This window comes from Chiloscyllium punctatum, chromosome 4 (assembly GCF_047496795.1).
Source record: "Chiloscyllium punctatum isolate Juve2018m chromosome 4, sChiPun1.3, whole genome shotgun sequence".
In the NCBI taxonomy this organism is placed as follows: Eukaryota; Metazoa; Chordata; class Chondrichthyes; order Orectolobiformes; family Hemiscylliidae; genus Chiloscyllium; species Chiloscyllium punctatum.
In genome coordinates, this window is record NC_092742.1 from 13,814,410 (window position 1) to 13,833,393 (window position 18,984).

The window sequence follows — 18,984 nt, forward strand, 5'->3', positions numbered from 1 at the left end:
ATGAGTACAGTGAAAAGTGTACAAATTTGCCATTTCCTGTGCCGTCTTAGGTAAAAAGATACCTAGGTACAAAATCCTAGATATAAATTTAAAGAAATAATACTAAAGGTTCACATTACAGTCTTTCGAAAGCAGGGAGTCTGCACTGGGCTTCCTCGAGGCTGAGAGTCTGCACTGGGCTTCCTCGAGGCTGAGAGTCTGCACTGGGCTACCTCGAGGCTGAGAGTCCACATTGGGCTTCCTCGAGGTCGAGAGTCTGCACTGGGCTTCCTCGAGGCTGAGAGTCTGCACTGGGCTTCCTCGAGGCTGAGGGTCTGCGCTGGGCTTCCTCGAGGCTGAGAGTCCACATTGGGCTTCCTCGAGGTCGAGAGTCTGCACTGGGCTTCCTCGAGGCTGAGAGTCTGCACTGGGCTTCCTCGAGGCTGAGGGTCTGCGCTGGGCTTCCTCGAGGCTGGGACTCCACGCTGGGATTCCTCGTGGCTGGGAGTCTGTGCTGGGCTTCCTCAAGGCTACGAGTCCACATTGGGCTTCCTCGAGACCGGGAGTCTATACTGGGCTTCCTCGTGGCTGGAAGTCCACTCTGGGCTTCCTTGAGTCTGGGAGTCCGTGCTGATCTTCCTCGAGGCTGGGAGTCAACTCTTGGCTTCCTCGAGGCTGGGAGTCCACTTTGCGCTTCCTCGAGGCTGGGTGTCCACATTGGGCTTCCTCGAGGCTGGGAGTCCATTCTGGGCTTCCTCGAGGCTGGGAGTCCACGCTGGGCTTCTTCAAAGCCAAGAGTCTCTTGAGTGCATGCTGGCTCAACTCTCCACCACTGATGCCATCCAAGGAATGGAGATAAGTAGAGAGAAAAAGAAAAACAAACAAAAAGAGAATAAGGAAGAAAAGAAATTGACTTAGATGCCTATTCCACTGCCATCTTTAAGGTGTTGCTAATAGGTGTGAAAGAGAAATAGAGATGCAGAATGGGTGTAAATTGAGGTGTTAAGATTAAAATGCAATAAGGGGATGTGATGGCCTAGTGGTATTATTACTAGACAATTAATTCTGTTACCTAGGTCATGTTCTGGAGACCTGGGCTTGAAATCTGCTGTGGTGAATGGTGGAACTTTAATTCAATGAAAATCTGGAATTAAAAGTCTAATGAAGTTGATTGTCACAACAAAAACTCATCTGGTTCACTAACGTCCTTTAGGGAAGGAAATCTGCCATCCTTACCTGGTCTGGCCTACATGTGACTCTAGACCCACAGCAACATGGGTAAGCATGGGCAATGAATGCTGGCCTAGCCAGCCATGTCCCCATCCTGTGAATAGGTTTTTAAAAGCCCCAATGAGGAGAGGGATGGACCATGATTTGTTTGATCTCTTATCTGATTTCTCATATCCTCTTATTTAACCTCTTATCTCATAACTAAAGAACTGATAATTGAGGGTTAGGGTGTAGGTTTGCTCGCTGAGCTGTAGGTTTGATATCCAGATGTTTCATTACCTGGCTAGGGAACATCATCAGTGGTGACCTTCAAGTGAAGCGAAGCTGATGTCTCCTCCTTTCTATTTATAAGTTTGTCCTGGATGGGGTTCCTGGGGTTTGGAGTGATGTCATTTTCTGTTCATTTTCTGAGGGGTTGATAGATGGTATCTAGATCTATGTGTTTGTTTCAACGTATTCAAGAAGAACGGATACTCAAAAAATACAGTCCGCAGATTCCTCAAGAACAAACCACGACAAGCAGACAAAACACAGCCAGAAACCCTAACCACCTTACCATACATCAAAGAAGTTTCAGAAATGACAGCCAGACTACTAAAACCCCTCAGAATCCTAGTAGCACACAAACCCACCAACACTCTCAAACAAAAACTAACCAACTTAAAAGACCCAGTACAACCCATGGACAAAACCAACATCATCTACAAAATTCCACGCAAGGACTGCCACAAACACTACGTAGGACAAACAGGAAGAAAGTTAGCCACCAGGATACATAAACACCAGCTAGCCACAAAAAGACACGACCCTCTCTCCCTCATAGAGATGCAGAATGAATATAAATTGAGGTGTTAAGATTAAAATGCAATTAACCACCATTTCGACTGGGGCAACACATCGATCCTGGGACAGGCTAAGCAAAGACATGCCAGAGAATTCCCAGAGGCCTAGCACTCCAACCACAACGCCATAAACAAACACATAGATCTAGATACCATCTATCAATGCCTCAGAAAACGAACAGGAAATGACATCACCCCAAATCCCAGGAAGGTAAAAACAATGACTGCAGATGCTGGAAACCAGATTCTGGATTAGTGGTGCTGGAAGAGCACACAGCAGTTCAGGCAGCATCCAAGGAGATTCAAAATTGACGTTTCGGGCAAGAGCCCTTCATCAGGAATAAAGGCAGTGAGCCTGAAGCGTGGAGAGATAAGCTGGAGGAGGGTGGGGTGTGGGGAGAAAGTAGCATGGAGTACTATGGGTGAGTGGGGGAGGGGATGAAGGCGATAGGTCAGGGAGGAGAGGGTGGAGTGGAGAGGTGGAAAAGGAGATCTGTATATCCTTACTTCCTATGATCTGCTTGTACTGCTCGTAAATAAAGCTTTTCATCGTACCTGGTAAATGTGACAATAAATCAATCAATCAATCATTTGTTAATGGTGCAGGCTCGATGGGCTGAATGGCTTTTTCTGCTCCTATAGCAAAGGCAATAGTCTAGCAGTATCACCATTTGCCTGTTTATCCAGAGACTCAGGTACCTGTGTTCAAATCCCGCCATGGCAGGAATGGTGGCATTTGAATCCAATAAAAATCTGGAATTAAGAGTTTAATGATGACCATGAAGCCATTGTCAAAAAAACCTACTTGGTTCACTAATGCCCTTTTAGGGAAGGAAATCTGCCATCCTTACCTAGTTTGGCTTACACATCACTCCAGATCCATAGCAATGTGGTTGATTCTTAACTGTTCTCTGGGCAATTAGGGATTGACAATAATTACTGGCCCAGCTAGAGATGCATTTATGATTTTTTTAAAGATGTTCTCCTGGGGAAAGGAATGCTCAGTTCAAGGTGCAAGCATGGTTTGTGTAGTCTCTCTTGGTGAAGGGAATGTTCAACTCAAGAGATTTATTGATTGATCTGATTTATTATCAAGTGCATTTTATTACAAACTACAGTGAAAAGCGTTGTATAGTGTCACCACTCACCTGCACCATCTTAAAATACAGAAAAATAAATCAAAACATAGAATATAAAGGCAGAAAAAAAAAGAAATTATGTTCGACTTTACAGTCCATCCTGTTAAATGCTCAGCCATGGTGGCATCCCCTTGACGTTCAGGTGGAACAAGAATCGTGACTTCGTCGATCGACACTGCTGCCACTGTAAGTCCTCACTGGATCTCACCAATGCAGCCACCACTCATGCTGCCACATCCCGCACCAGCAGACTCTTGGCCCAAATCTGCCTCCACCACTGCCTCCATGAATCTGCGCTGGATGCAGATGCCACGAGGAACCCAAACTCAGCTTGACCCCTGGCATGGTGGCTCAGTGGTTAGCACTGTTGCCAAGGACTAGGGTTCAATTCCACCCTTGGGTTGCTGTCAGTGTGGGGCTTGCATGCTCTCCCCTGTATCTGTGCGGGTTGCTCTCCAGGTGCTCCAGTTTCCTCCCACAGTCTAATAACAGATGTGCAGACTGGGTGAATTGGCAATGATAAACTGCCCCATAGTGTCCAAAGATGAGCAGGTCAGAGTGGATTGGCCACGCTAAATTGCTGTTAGTTAAAAAGTGTGGCGCTGGAAAAGCACTGGGAGGAGGAGAATCAACATTTCAAGCATAAGCTCTTCATCAGGAATGTGATCAGTTGGGTGCGTAGCCTGGTGTTGAGGAAGGAGATATGGCTGTAGTAGTGGGTCTGCTTCAGGATGTAGCTGAAGACCTTAAGGGCAGAGGAGATGACCTAAGAGGTGAAGTGAGAGAGAGAGAGAGAGACTCACTGAGATTCTTATAGAAGGAGGAGGTGAACTTTTTCAAGGTGGGCATTCTTGGAAGACGCTTCCCAGTAAGGTTATAATCAACTAGGAGAAAGTGTGGACTGCAAATGCTGGAGATCAGTGTCAAAAAGTGTGGTGCTGGAAAAGCACAGCCAGTCCGGCAGCATCCGATGAGCAGGAGAGTTGATATTTTGAGCATAACCTCTTCACCAGGATTGCTAAATTGTCCCATCGTGTCCAAAGATGCGCAGGTCAGGGTGGATTGGGCATGCAAAATTGTCCCAGAGTGTCCAAAGAATGTGCAGGCTAGGTGGATTAGCCATGGGAAATGAGGGGTAATGTAGATGGGGCAGGGTCTCTCCTGAGGGCCGGTAAGCCGTGGGGAATGCCATGATGGATGGTGTTGTGGAAACCGGGGCTTAAACATGGCGGCGGGAGGATGAAAGACTACAACGCCCGGCATGCCCGCGGGAGGAGCGAGACCCGGATGTGGCGCTGGGTGCCCTCGCGAGATGACTGGGGGTGGAGGGAGGGAAGGCGCTGACGCAGCGCCTCATTTGCCGGACCCTCCCTATAGCGGCAATTGAAGCTCCATTCGGCAGTATATAAGCGCTCGCTGGAAGAGGACGGACGGCTTTCCCAAGCCCGCTCCAGGCAGCACCGCCAAAAATACAATATTAGTCGATTTTTATTTTTGTTTTAAAAAGAAAATCTTTTTCTTGACCAAAAAAAAAAAACAAACCACCTCATCCGGATATTTCATTTAAATTCTCCTCCGTATCCACATGGCGAGTTCGGCCAACTCAAACCCGGTGGTAAGATTTTTTTTGTGTGTTGAGCGTGGTTGTTTTTTTAATCCTCCGAAAATAAAAGAGACTTTAAGATGGGAACCATTATAATATATATATTTTTTAAAAAACATTTATACTTTTCATTAAAATCTGTTTTAACCACTACCCAGGGATGAAAACGATTTTTAAAAATTTCTACTTCCTTTTTTTTTCTTAGAAAAAAAAACAAAGGTGAAAAGTAGTGTTTTGTTTATTTTTCTTTGACCTGGGGAAATTTAAGCAAAATTCAGCAAAGCGAGAACTTGTTGGAATTTGAAAGTTGGGGGGTGGGTGGGGGGGGGGGTGGTTGAAGGAATTAAACAATTTTTATTTTAAAAAAACAAGATTTGACTCCTTATTTCCCCCAACGGCCTTTTTAAATAACTGGAGCTAAGCAAGCCATATCTTGAACAAACTGTGTGGGGGGTTTTTGTTTTGTTGAGAGCTGTGGCTGGAGTTTTACTTTTTACTGGTAGATGTAGGGAAAAAAAAACCCCACATTTTCCATCTGTCTCTCCAGACAATTTCTTTTGTCTTGATTAGCAATAACATTTTTTTTAAGTTGTGGTGCTTGCTAAAGTGGCTTGGGAAAGAAATGGAATGGGGAGGAAGATTCAATTGTTGGGTTGCACATCATAAAGAATGGTAATTTAATAAAAAAACTAAATTCATGAGGTGATTTTTTTTTGCCTGAAAATTACAATTCAGGAGGTACTTTAGCTGTATACATGGGTGGGTGTGTGTGGATCAAGTTTGAAGCCAAGAAAAGCACTAAGATTTTGATTTTTGGGTAGATCTCTGAATATTACAAACTTACTTCAGATTTCAAGTTTAATAATATAAACTTATTTGTGAACAATTTTTAAAAATAAAATTGAAACACCAACACACAATCCTCTAGAGAAACACAGGGTGATGGAGGCTGCACTGTTTGCTGATGAACCATTTTGTTTCCTGGCTGATTTTTTAAAAAGAATTCTGTTGCTGGTCTGAAGGTGAGGCATGAGATGCTTTCTTCCCCTTTCTCAGGGCCCTGAAGACATTTTACTCCTGTTTTTCACCCTCCTCTGCCTTTTGTGGTGAAAGTCTGGTAAATTGGTGTCTGCAGTCCCTCGTCTCTGCTCCGTAAGCTAATGTTTTGTGGTGGAGGATGGCCTGCTGTTTGTGCCTGCCTTCCGCCTCTCTCCTGTCTTTCCCCTCTCTGCTAGGCGGCCTCCTCTATTATAATCTCGGTTGCATGGTGGGGATGTGCTTGCCAGCTCTACGTCACGAGGTTGGGGGGGGACCCTCTGCGTATAAGAGGCCAGACTGGTGAGGGCTGTGCAAGCAAGTAGGGAGAGGGAGGCTTAACAGCAGCTGCAAGGCCCAAGGGTAAACAGCCTGCTGGCATGCGTTCCCTTGATCTGTTTATGTTGTGACTCATCTACCTTGACAAACCTTCCTTTGCCTTCTATCCTTATCCCTAATTGTCTTATTTTTTTCTTTATTTTTCTTGTGGGAGGCTGTGAGCGTTCCTTGAGCGGTGAGCTCTAGTGTTCAGTCTGTGAATGTGCACTCTAACCTGCAACAGCCCCTTTTTCAGCACAGCATTTTTCTTTGCATCTGTAATTCAACCAAGATGCATTAACAATATAAACCATTTTTTTCTAAAATGAAAATACTGATGAGAAACATTTGCTTCAGATTTTCAGCAATTCAACTTTTTAATTCCATTGGAATGTTGGTAACTCTAGCCAGAATGATACTTTCTCTAAATGTACAGAAATACTTAAGTGGGAGCTAGGGTTAAATTTGCATAGCACATGGTGGGCAACAAGGGCAGGCCCGTGGGATGAATTGGATAGCTTTTTCAAATTTCAGTTGGAGAATATTTAATTCTCAGTCTTAGTGAGGCGAATCATCTAACTACACAAATGTCTATGTAGCATTAAGGTAAATATAGTTGTCTTGTTTTAATTAGATATTTTACTGTTGCTCTTATTTTAAAATGTCATCTTTACATTAGTTTAAGCTCTTAGCATTTTCAGGAGACTTGTAATTAAAACAGTTCTTTGAAAATAGTCTGGCAGCATTTAAGAAAATTTCTCCAAGTATAACTGTTCCTGTAAGGAGGAGGAACACCAGTAGATCATTTAGTTTCTTTGCTTGTTTCTGCTATTTAATTAGGTCATGCTAGTTTGTACACTGTCTCCACTCATCAGACTTTACTCTTTGCCATTCTTGCTAGGCAAAATTTTAAATTGATGCAATGCTCCTGATATTTTGGAGGCTGGATTTTCGGTACCCTCTGATTTATGCTCTGATTTTTTTTGCTTTGACGTAGCAATCATTTTAAGACTATGCCCCTGTACTATGGACTTTTGAGCAAACAAAATGGCTTCTTTTCTACACTGTTTGCCTCAATTATTTCATTAATAGTTCTCAGCCATTGTAACAAGAGGTTACAAGCCAATGTTATGCAACTTATGATTCCCTGGGTATAGCAGATTAAGTTGTATCCCTTCTGAAACAAATTTTACGTTCAATGCCTATAATTGCATATGCTACTCCAAATAAGAAATGAGCAAATTCTGTAGAACAGATGCATTACTTCCTCACTTTTGAATTTCACTTACTTTTGCATAAAAGCTAACACTTAGTCATTTTTGTTGTACTTTCTAGACCTGACTATTGCCTACACACCTGGGTGTCTCATACTTTATACTAGGTAAACTTGATGCTGACTAAAACCCAACTACTTGTGTCGTCAACTACTTGTCTTAAACTTCAATCAGCAAGTCCATCACATCTGTGATTGCTGATTTGCATTGGCTCCCATTCAAACGTCTATGCACTCCTCTATCCCCGCAACTTGTTAGACTCCGACACTCCAACTCTGGCCTCTTGTGCCTTCCCAATTACAATTGCTTCACCACTTATGATTCTACTGTCTCTTTCCCCAAACTCTGGAATTCTCTCCCTATCTCTTTTCAGAGGCACTCAAGACTTGCTTCTGATCAGATTTTTGTCATCTGACCTAAAATGTTGTGATATGCTTCGTTTCATAATGCTCCTGTGAAGTACCTTGGGATATTGCAACTACTTTAAAGAAGTCATATAACTTGAAAATATTGTTAAAACCTAGTTTGTTTTCTGGGCACAAACTCCTAAGCAGTACTTATTCTGTCACCACTAACAACATTTTTGATTTGTCTTTCTCAAGTGGATGCTCTTTTTTCCATGTTAAATTTTTACATGATTTGGTTTTTTCCACTCCATCTGCCCTGTGTGCCTTGGAAATTTCCAATTCACATCTGCAATTTTGGAATCAGAAGTGTTATGTGGCCCATTGTGTCTGTGACTTAAGTTGCCACGAGGCAACAGTGCTCATCTGCTTTATCCAAATCCTTGCCTATGGTTTCCATCCAAATAATCATCTGATGCCTTCCTCAATTGAATTCCATTCCTTAACTTTTTCACTCAGCAAACTGTTTTTTGTTTCACTATTGTGCCTTTTGCAGATCATTCCCTCTAATGTTCTTTTTTGCTAGTGGTGACAGTTTCTCCCTATCTACTTTAGTGCACAAGATTTTGAAAACCTCTAAATGTCCCCTTCTCTCCAACCTTCTCCTAACCAAACTCCTTGTCTTTGGAACCAACCTTGTAAATCATTTCTGCACTCTCCAATTTGTTTACATCCTTCTTAAAGTGGCATCTGCAATACTGAGAAACTATAGCTCCTTGCAGCAGGAGACAGGAGTGGACGGGTGTTTCTCAATGGAGAACTGACCAGTGGTGTTCCACAGTGATTGTATTGGCACTATGGTTATTTGTGATATACATAAATGATTTGGAGGAAGGGATAGGTGCTCTGATGAGCAAGCTTGCCGATGACACTAAGATTGGTGGAGTAACAGATAGTGAAGGGGACTGTAAGAGAATACAGCATAATACAGTGTAGTTTGGCAGAGAAATGGCAGATGGAGTTCAAGCCTGACAAATGCAAGGTGATGCATTTTGTAAGATCCAATTCAAAAGTAAACAATATGGTAAATGGAAAAGCCTTGGTGAAACTGTACAGGGAGATCTGGGTGTTCAGGTCTATTGTACCTTGAAGGTGGTAATGGGCATTGATAGTGGTCAAGAAGGCATATGGCATGCTTTCCTTTATCAGATGGGATATTGAATGAGTTGGCAGGTCATGTTATAGTGGTAAAGGACTTTGGTTTGCCTCCATTTGGAATTTTGCATAGTTTTGCTGTCACATTACCCAAAGGATGTGGATGCTTTGGAGAGGGTGCATAGGAGATACACCAAGATGTTGCCTGGTATGGAGGACACTGTGAAGAGAGGTTCAGTAGATTAGGGTTATTTTCATTAGAAAGATGGAGGTTTGAGGGGACCTGATTTATGTCTCTAAAATCATGAGGTATAGACAGGGTGGATAGCAGGAAGCTTTTTCCCATAGTGGTGGACTTAATTACTAAGGGTCACAAGTTCAAGGTGAGGGAAAAGTTTAAGGGAGATCTGTGTGGAAAGTTCTTTATACAGAGGATGGTGGGTCCCTGGAATGTGTTGCTGGTAGAGGTGGGCATAATGTTTAAGGTGGTGCAGGGACCAGAGGGACACAGATCCTTAGAAAATAAGAGACAGGTTTAAATAGAGGATCTCGATCAGCGCAGGCTTGAAGGGCCTGTTCCTGTGCAGTAATTTTTTGTTCTTTGAAATCTTAAACTTTTGGAGCGGTTCCTCATTTTGAATTGCAGTGAAAGAGGGCACGCAGGCAATGTACAAGCAGAGAGATCTGATATTTGCATCTTAATCGAAACTTGCATCTCCTTTCTAACAGTTCTCTATCATCAATTTTAAATTTGTTCACTCCACTTACACCAAATAATGATCTTTTGATCTTTGCCTTTAAACTGTCAGTGTGTCCTCTCACTGTACCTGACAAAGGAGGGTCCCTCTGAAAGCTTGCAATTTCAAATAAACCTCTTGAACTATAACCTGGTGTCATGTGATTTTTAAACTCTGCTTCTAAACAAGATTATAGCTGATCTACCCCAGACTGCAAATTTCTCTTTCATGCCAGCTCAACATAGACATCAACTCTTGATGCTTCAAAAAAAAACTGGTTTCCCACCTCTTAAAAATGCTATCACAGACCCTGTCTTCACAACACTCTGGAATAGAGGATTCCCAGCATTCAGTAACCTGTGGGAGAAGAAATTCCTGCATGTCTGTTTAAATGTCTTCCCTTATTCTGTAACTTTGACATTTTCCACACTAGTCAAACCTAATCCTGTCATGCCTTTTCAAATTCTGTTTCAATAATCTCATTCTTCTAAACTCAAATTAATAAAAGTATCTAACCTGTTCAGCTATTTATTACCTCAAAAGGTGATGGATTATCTGTGCAAGCTCTAGTTTCAATAGACTACAGCAGTAAGTGCTTGACAACAGAAGTCTGTCTGCAGACTGGTTGTAGTATGATAATATATCCCAGTTGTTTGTTCTGCTGGTGTTCAGATCCAATCTGTAGAGGCCTGGGTTTGAGCATCACGAGGGTTGAGCTGGTTCCACTTTAGGGCTCATGTGGTGCAATGGTCATGTCCCAACCTACGGGTCCAAAGATCCTGGTTCAGCCTTACCTGTTCTGGGTATGTCATAACATGCCTGAGCAGGTTCATTTTAGAATAGCTACAGAGTATTTGTTGTCAGCTTAGTCCTGTACAATAGTGAGACAGGGTCTATTATCAGTGAAATGAACTCAAATATTTCACAAGCAATTTTTTGCGTTCTCTGGATTCAGTGGGAGGAACATGGAACAGGCAGTAGTGTCCTGCTGGAAGCTAGCTTTATAAGCATTCTGGCATAATCCCTGCACAATCACCTAATGAACTGGACGCAATATCTGGTTGACTACAAACTTCGACACTCTCTGGCTCTTTTTTTCTCAACACTTAAATGGGCAAGGTCCAAGAGGAGAAAAAAAAGCTACCAAGACAATGAAGCTCTCGTTGAAGTGTGGTAGAAATGACAATGCCAGGAGGAGCTTGCTACGAATTGGTTAAAATAATAACTTATTCACCAAGCTACACTGAAAATGTGAAAGTGCCAATTGTTTCTGTGCCAGTAATTGAGACTGCAGAATGGAATGTTGCCTCCCTGGTGTTACTGCAGGGCATTTGTTTACATGAAGGTGAAGAACCAGAGTGGTGCTTGGCATCTCAGTGGTATCAATGATATAGGAAAAAAAGTCCTGGAGAAAGTAGATTTTGGGTCCCATTCAAGATCTGTACGGTAGCAATCTCAGGATTACTCCCAACATCAAGTGCTATTGAATATAGATTTGACTTTGAACATGTGACTGAACTAATGGTGCAAGATTGGACATCTTTAGGTTGGATTGCTGGGACCTAGGACCATTCTGGGGTAGGTGTGACCAGTCATAGAGATGTACAGCACAGAAACAGACCCTTCGGTCTAACTCAGAGAAAGTGAGGACTGCAGATGCTGGAGATCAGAGCTTAAAAATGTGTTGCTGGAAAAGTGCAGCAGGTCAGGCAGCATCAAAGGAACAGGAGAATTGACATTTCGGGCATAAGCCCTTCAGGAATCCTGAAGAAGGGCTTATACCCGAAACGTCGATTCTCTTGTTCCTTTGATGCTGCCTGACCTGCTGTGCTTTTCCAGCAACACATTTTTAACCTTCGGTCTAACTCGCCCATGTCGACCGGATATTCCAACCTAATCTAGTCCCACTTGCCAGCACCCGGCAATTATCCCCCCCCCCCTCCCAAAACCCTTCCTATTCATATACCCATCCAGATACCTTTTAAATGTTGCCCGAGGAGGACTAGTTGTATCGCAACAGCACTAGGATTAATATTCTCTGAGGAAATCTGCTAGTGCTTTTTAAGGGGATTTAAGATCGCTTGTCAGGGTTTGGTAACTTGGGAAGTTCAGAAGAAAATCAAAGCTGGTAATGGGAAGTGCCAAATATAACCAGGATCAAATTACAGAGTAATATGAAAAAGGCAGAATTAAGTGTTCTTTTTGAATGCATGCAGAATTTGTAACAAGTTAGGTTAATTGATGGTGCTGGTAGAAGTATAATTTAATTGATATGATTGAGACATGGCTGCAGGGTGACTAAATCTGAGAACTGAACTCTGAAGAATATTTAGGAAGGAAAAGCAGGCTGATTATAAGAGGTGGGATCAGTACATTTGTAAGGATCGTTGACCAGAAGAAAAGGGTGTTGAGTTTGTTTGGATGAAGCTAAGGTGAAATAATGTCTGACAAACCTGATTTTTAAAGGATGTTGCTAGAAGTGTTGATAAGGAGGAATCAGTTGATATGTTTGGATTTTCAGAAGGCTCTTGATTCACTTCTCACTGGAGATTAGTAAACAAAACTAAAGAATTGTGGTTAATACACTAACATGGAATGTGAATTAGTTACCATCCAAAAAAACCCAGGAGGAATAGATGGGTCATTCTTGGGCTGTGACCATGTGTACTGCAAGGATTAGTGCTCAGGCCCTAATCTTTCCACTATCTACATTTCAATGAGGACAAATTGAATTATTTCAGTTCTTAGATGGTACCAAATTTGATGGGAATGAGTGTTCAGGAAGATGCAAAGAGTCCATTTGGATAGACTGAATATGTGGGCAGGTGTGTGGCAGATGGATTACACAGTGGATCGGTGAGGTTTAGTTGGAGGAACGAAAGCATGATATTTTTTCAGTTGTCTAAATAAATTGTTGATTAGATTAGATTAAATTAATTCCCTACATTGTGGAAACAGGCCCTTTGGTGCAACAAGTCCACACCGACCCTCTGAAGAGTAACCCACCCAGTCCCATTTCCCTCTGACTGTTGCACCTAACACGATGGGCAATTTAGCATGGCCAATTCACCTGACTGCACATCTTTGGACTGTGGGAGGAAACCGGAGCATCCGGAGGAAACCCGCAGACACAAGAGAATTTGTAAACTCCACACAGAAAGTTGCCTGAGGCTGGAATTGAATCTGGGACCCTGGTGCTGTTGATGTACAAATTGGTTGCGATGTCCTCCATAAGTAGCTGAAAGCAAGCAAGCTGGTTTAGTGAGCGATTTGGAAAACAAATGGTATGTTAGTCTTTATCGCAAAAGAATTTGAGCATAGGAGTAAAGACATCTTAGTTTCAGTTGCATATCAAGTTGATATACACCAGAGAACAGAAAACAATGATTAGACTGCTCTTGGAGTATTTTGCCATTCTGTTCCTCTTGCTTTTGAAAAACTTATTTCTATAACAACATAAAAGACATATTATGGCACATATGAATCAAGATTAGAGTGATGCTGGAAAAGCCCAGCAGATCAGGCAGCCTCCAAGGAGCAGGAAAAATCGACGTTTCCTGATGAAGGGCTTTTGCCCGAAATGTTGATATTCCTGCTCCTTGGATGCTGCCTGACCTGCTGTGCTTTTCCAGCACCGCTCTAATCTTGACTCTGATTTCCAACATCTGTAGTTCTCACTTTCGCCTATGGCACATACGAGGCAAGTGGGAGTTGAATTTGGATCTTCTAGCCCAGAGGTAGGGATTCTACCACTACCATAATCTCTCACTTAAGGAAAGATAGATTTGTTGTGCAGGAAGTACAGCAGACGTTCATTAGACTGATTCCTGGGATTGTGGACTGTCCTGTATTCTTTTGAGTTTAGAAGAATGAGAGGCAATCTCTTAAAAACTCAGTCCCTTTAAGAATTTTGTTAGAGTAGATGCAGAAAGGAGGTTTCCCTTGGCTGTGAGTTGTAGAGCCAGGGGCCACAGTCTCAATTTAGGCCTTTGCTTTAGACATGTTGAGTAAGTGGAAAAGTGTGTGACATGATGTATAATGTGACGTTATTTACTATGGTAACAAAAACAGGAAGGCAGATTATTATCGGAATAGCGATCGATTGTGAAAATGGTCAATGCAAGAGGTCTGGATGTTCTTGTGCATCAGTCACTGAAAGCAAGATGCAGATGTGGCAGAAGGCCAAGTGGTATGTTAGCCTTGGTATGAGGATTCTAATATAAGAGCAGGGATGTCTTTGTGCAATGAAACGGGATATTTTTTCATTGACTCATGGGATGTGGGTATTGCTGGCTGGCCCACATTGATATTGCCTGGTCCTAGCTGTCCTTGAACTGAGTGGCTTGCTAGGCATTTCAGAGGTCAGTTGAGAGTCAGCCACATTGCTGTGGGCCTGGAGTCGCATATAGGCCAGACCAGGTGAGGGTGGTTTATGTACTTCCCTAACGGGTCAGCAAAGGTCATCAGTAGATTTTGAATTCCAGACTTTTTGTTTTGTTTTGAATTGAATTCATGGTGGAATTTGAACTCAGGATCCCAGAACTTTAGCAGAGAGTCTATATTAATAGGCTAGCGCTAATAGCACTAGATCATTAATGAAGGTATGAGACCATACCTCAACTATTGAGCTGCTTTAGTTGCCATTATCTGAGGAAGGATATTCTGGCTCTGCACAAATACCAGGCTGATTCTTGGAATGGCAGGATTGATGTATGAAGAGAGACTGGAATTTAGAAAATGAGGTGCTATCTCGCAGACACTTACAAAATTCTAACCGAACAAGACATCTAAAAGCAGGAAGGATATTCCTGGTGACTAAGGATTCCCGAAATAGGTCATAGTCTAAGATAGGATTGAGTGGAGAAATTTCCACACCCCAAACAAGGAGCATCTGAAATTCTCTACCACAATGTGGTTAAGGCCAAAATATTGTACATTTTTATTGGGGTTCTTGGGGGTAAATTGTTTCCAAAGCCTGGTGAGAAAGTGGGAACAGGTTACTACTGAGTACCTTCGATCAGCCCTGATCGTTTTGAATGGTTGAGCAAGCTTGAAAGCTGAATGGTCTATTCCTTGTATTTTCCTGTTTCTAAGATGAGAAACCTCTTCACTCAGAGCATGGTTAATGCTTGGAATTCTCACCTCAGAAGGCTATGCAAGTTTTAATTACGAATACAATCAGGAATGTGGGAATAGTGCTGGCATAAATCATTGAGGTGCATGAACAGCCATGATCCAAAATGGCACAGCAGCCTCGAGTGGTTGAATGGCTGACTACTGCACTTATGTTCCTATATGTTGAATCCAAATACCTTAATCCTGAGGCAAAGCACTGGCAGAATAGGAAATTAAAAGAAGCACATCCTGAACTGCAGATCTCTATCTTATGAGATAGCTTGTCCCATGAATCTAAAGGTCTGTGGGTTGAGAATCAGCATTTCAGTCACGTGAAACCTGTGACTGAGTAGATCTCATCCTCAAATTGAGGGACATTTGACCAGCTGTGTGAACTCATCAACTGTGGGGAAAACAGCAATCCTGCATTTACATAGACCTCTGGCCCTGCTGGATGGAGGGTCAGTGACTCTGGATACACATGATGCAAAGCTTATTACGTTGTGGAAAAATAAGGGAACCAGCTACCAAGATATTTCCTGTTGAGCAATGCTGGAAATTGTATTAGCCCATGTTGCTCTTATGTCAGATTGCAATCTTGGCTGAACACATTTATCCTGAATCCCATTATGTTTCAGAACTGGCAGATCCATAATCAACATGATTTTCTAAATCTGAAAGTGGCAAAAGAAATCCTGAGAGCTGAGGAGATCATTAACCTCATCAAAGTTTCAGTCATGGGAGCAAAGATGGTTTGTTTTAAAGTGAAGAAAATTGGCTGTCAACCAGAACTACTCGATGCGGTCTCCTGTAATCTGTGACCACATTATTCAAAAAGCTTTAGTATGCTTTCTGCTGTGTGTAATCAAGAAATTAGGGAAACAAACTTTTGGATTAGGAATAGCTAGATTGGCTAAAAATCAGCTGAAATGTTGGCAAGAATAATTCTTCAAAGGGCAGGTTGCAAGAAATGGTACATTCAAGAATATTTCAGAATTGGCATTCGTAATACTCTGATTGCCTCTCAGAAGATGTTTCTTATCATTGAAGGAAAACATTTTAGCAGTCAGAAATGGAGGTAAACAGATAATCAGATTGGTTTTCTTAACACGCTCTTCTGGCACAGGCCTCCATGTTGATGTTCCTGAGCTGTCAAGCTGGAGTCATGTACCTCCATATCAAGTTTCTCCTACTTTCACATCAAGACGAGTGTGGTAGGAGTTAGTAAAAGGCACTCAGCAAGAAATAAACTGAAAGGTTGCCTCAAGGCAAAGCAAATGAAGAAGTGGGGTTACTTGGATATATTTCCATTTTCTCTACACTATTTGGGCTCAGCAGTCAGCACTGCTACCTCATAGCGCCAGGGACCCAAATTCGAATCAGCCCTCTGGCAACTGACTGCACATTCTCTCCCTGCCTGCATGGGCTTCCTCCAGGTGTTCTGGTTTCCTCCTACAGTCCACACATGGGCTGTTTACGTGGATTAGTCAGGTGAAACTGCTCATAATGTCCACAGCTGTGCAGGTTAGGTGAATTAACTGTGAGAAATGTAGGGCTACTTCTGTGCCAAACAGCATAAAGCAAGTGATAGGCAGAGCTAAGCGATCCCACAACCAGTGGATCAGATCGAAGCTCTGCAGTCCTTCCACATCCAGTCGTGAATGGTGGTGGACAATTAAAACAACTCACTGGAGGAGGAGGCTCCACAATTATCCCCATCCTCAATGATGGAGGAGCCCAGCACATCAGTGCAAAAGATAAGGATGATACATTCGTAGCAATCTTCAGTCAGAAGTGCCCAACGGATGATCCATCTCGGGCTCCTCCAGTGGTCCCCGGCATCACAGATACCAGTCTCTAGCCAATTTGATTCACTCCACGTGATATCAAGAAACAGCTGGATGCTGCAAAGGCAATGGGCCCTGATAACATTCCGGCAGTAGTACTGAAGATGTGTGCTGCAGAACTTGCTGCTCCCCTAACCAAGCTTTTCTGGTACAGTTATAACGCTGGCATCTACCCGACAATGTGGAAATTTGCCCAGCTATGTTCTGTACACAAAAAGCAGGACAAATCTAATCCGGCCAATTACTGCCCAATCAGTAAAGTGATGGAAGGGGTCATCAACAATGCTATCCAACAGCATCTGCTCAGAAACAGCCTGCTCAACCGCACCCAGTTTAGTTAGCTCCTGATCTCATTACAGCCTCGGTTCAAACATGGACAAAAGAGCAGAATTCCAAGGGGAGGGGAGAGTGACAGCCCTTGATATCAAGGCCGCACTTGACCGAGTATGGCATCAAGGAGCCCTGGCAAAACTATAATCAATGGGTATCAAGGGGCAAACACTCTGCTGGTTGGAGTCATGCCTGACACAAAGGAAGATGGTTGTGGTTGTGGAGGATCAGTCATCTCAGCTCCAGGATATCGCTGCAGAAGCTCCTCAGGGTAGTGTCCTGGGGCCAACAGTCTTCAGCTGCTTCATCAATGACCTATTCTCTGTCATAAGGTCAGAAGTTAGGATGTTCGTCGATGATTGCACAGTGGTCAGCACCATTGGCGACTCCTTGGACACTGAAGCAGTCCGTGCTCAAATGCAACAAGTTTTGGACAGTATCCAGGCTTGGGCCTACAAGTGGCAAGTAACATTTGCGCCACACAAATGCCAGACAATGGCCATCACCAATAAGAGACACTCTAACCACTGCCCCATGACATCTAACAGTATTCCAATCATTGAAGCCCCCACTATCAACATCCTTGGGAGTTACCATTGACCAGACACTCAACTGGACTCACCACATAAACACAGTGGCTACAAGAACAGGTCAGAGACTGGGGATACTGCAGCGAGTAACTCACCTCCTGACACCCCAAAGTCCATCTACAAGATACAAGTCAGTGTGATGAAATACTCTCCACTTGTCTGGATAGATGCAGCTTCAACAACACTCAAGAAGCTTGACACTATCCAGAACAAAGCAACCTGCTTAGTTGGCACATCTACAGACATTCACTCCGTCCACCACTGGCACTCAGTAGCAGAAGTGTGTACTATTTACAAGGTGAACTGCAGAAATTCACTAAAGATCCTTAGCACCATCCAAACCCACACTCACTTCTACCGAGAAGAACGAAGACAGCAGGTACTTGGGAACACCATCACCTGAAAGTTCCCCTCCAAGTCACTCACTACCCTGAGTTGGAAATATACCACTGTCCTTCACTGTCGGTGGGTCAAAACCCTGGAATTCACTCCCAGTTGCATTGCAGGTCAACCCACAGCAAGTGGACTGCAGTGATTCAAGAAGGCAGCTCACCACCACCTTCTCAAAGGTAAATAGGGATGGCTATCAATGCTGCCTAGCCATTGATGACCAAGTCCCACAAATGAATTTTTTAAAATTTGAAAGTTAACCATGGGAAATGTAGGTTATAGGGTAAGGAGTGGATGTTCTTTAGAGTGTCAGTGTGAACCCGATGAACCGAATGGCCTGCTTCCACCCTGTCGGGACTCTATGATTCTAATTTTCATTTGAATTATACAATTAGAAATAAATTTTCAAGACTTTTAAAAAAATAAATTATCTATCTTTGAGTTGAAAATGAATGTCGTCAATGCAAACAAAAAAATGATTTAATTCTTAAAGCTATGATTTCATGGACTCTATGTAAGTACTAGTATTACATCATCCAACTCGAGAGAGAGATTGGAGAAGAATACAGTTGTTAGAAATATCAAATTAAAATAGAAAATACTAGAAATAGAATTTTTCAAATCTGACTGAGAAAAATGATTGCTTTTTTTGGTCTTTGGATGCTATCAGACCCAGAGCTAAAGTTTTCCAACATTTTCTGAATGTGCAGTCTTGCTGTGGCAACAGAAGTAGCAATTTGATTATTTATCTATGTACTAAGAATAATCACAAGCCTGGGCAGACTGATATGCAGAGTAATTGTATTTTTAACCTCTTCTCTGCACTCTGCAGTAGTTTCACTTAATTTGGAACTTTTGGAATGAAATTGAAGGCGTAAGATTTATAATTTGTAATCACAAGTTTTTTGCTAGAATTTACAGAGATGAGTGTAGATGCAGAATAATTTTGGTTTGTTAAACATTTTTCTTTAAAAACTTGTGATCATCACAGAATCAAAATAGGAACAGAAATTGGTGGAGAAACTCAGCAGGTTTGGCGGCATCTGTGGGGAGAAA

General features: G+C 42.6%; 1 protein-coding gene across 2 annotated transcripts in view; it reads left to right on the forward strand.

Annotated features, from left to right (window-relative positions):
* Positions 1 to 4,589: 4,589 nt before the first annotated feature.
* gtf2a1 (general transcription factor IIA, 1) overlaps positions 4,590 to 18,984 on the forward strand; it is a 68,863-nt gene continuing 54,468 nt past the window's right edge. For both annotated transcript variants that reach the window (XM_072568111.1, XM_072568112.1), the window contains exon 1: positions 4,590 to 4,805. In XM_072568111.1, coding sequence (XP_072424212.1) covers positions 4,776 to 4,805 — 30 coding nt within the window. In that variant the 5' untranslated portion in view covers positions 4,590 to 4,775. The remainder of the gene's footprint in view (positions 4,806 to 18,984) is intronic.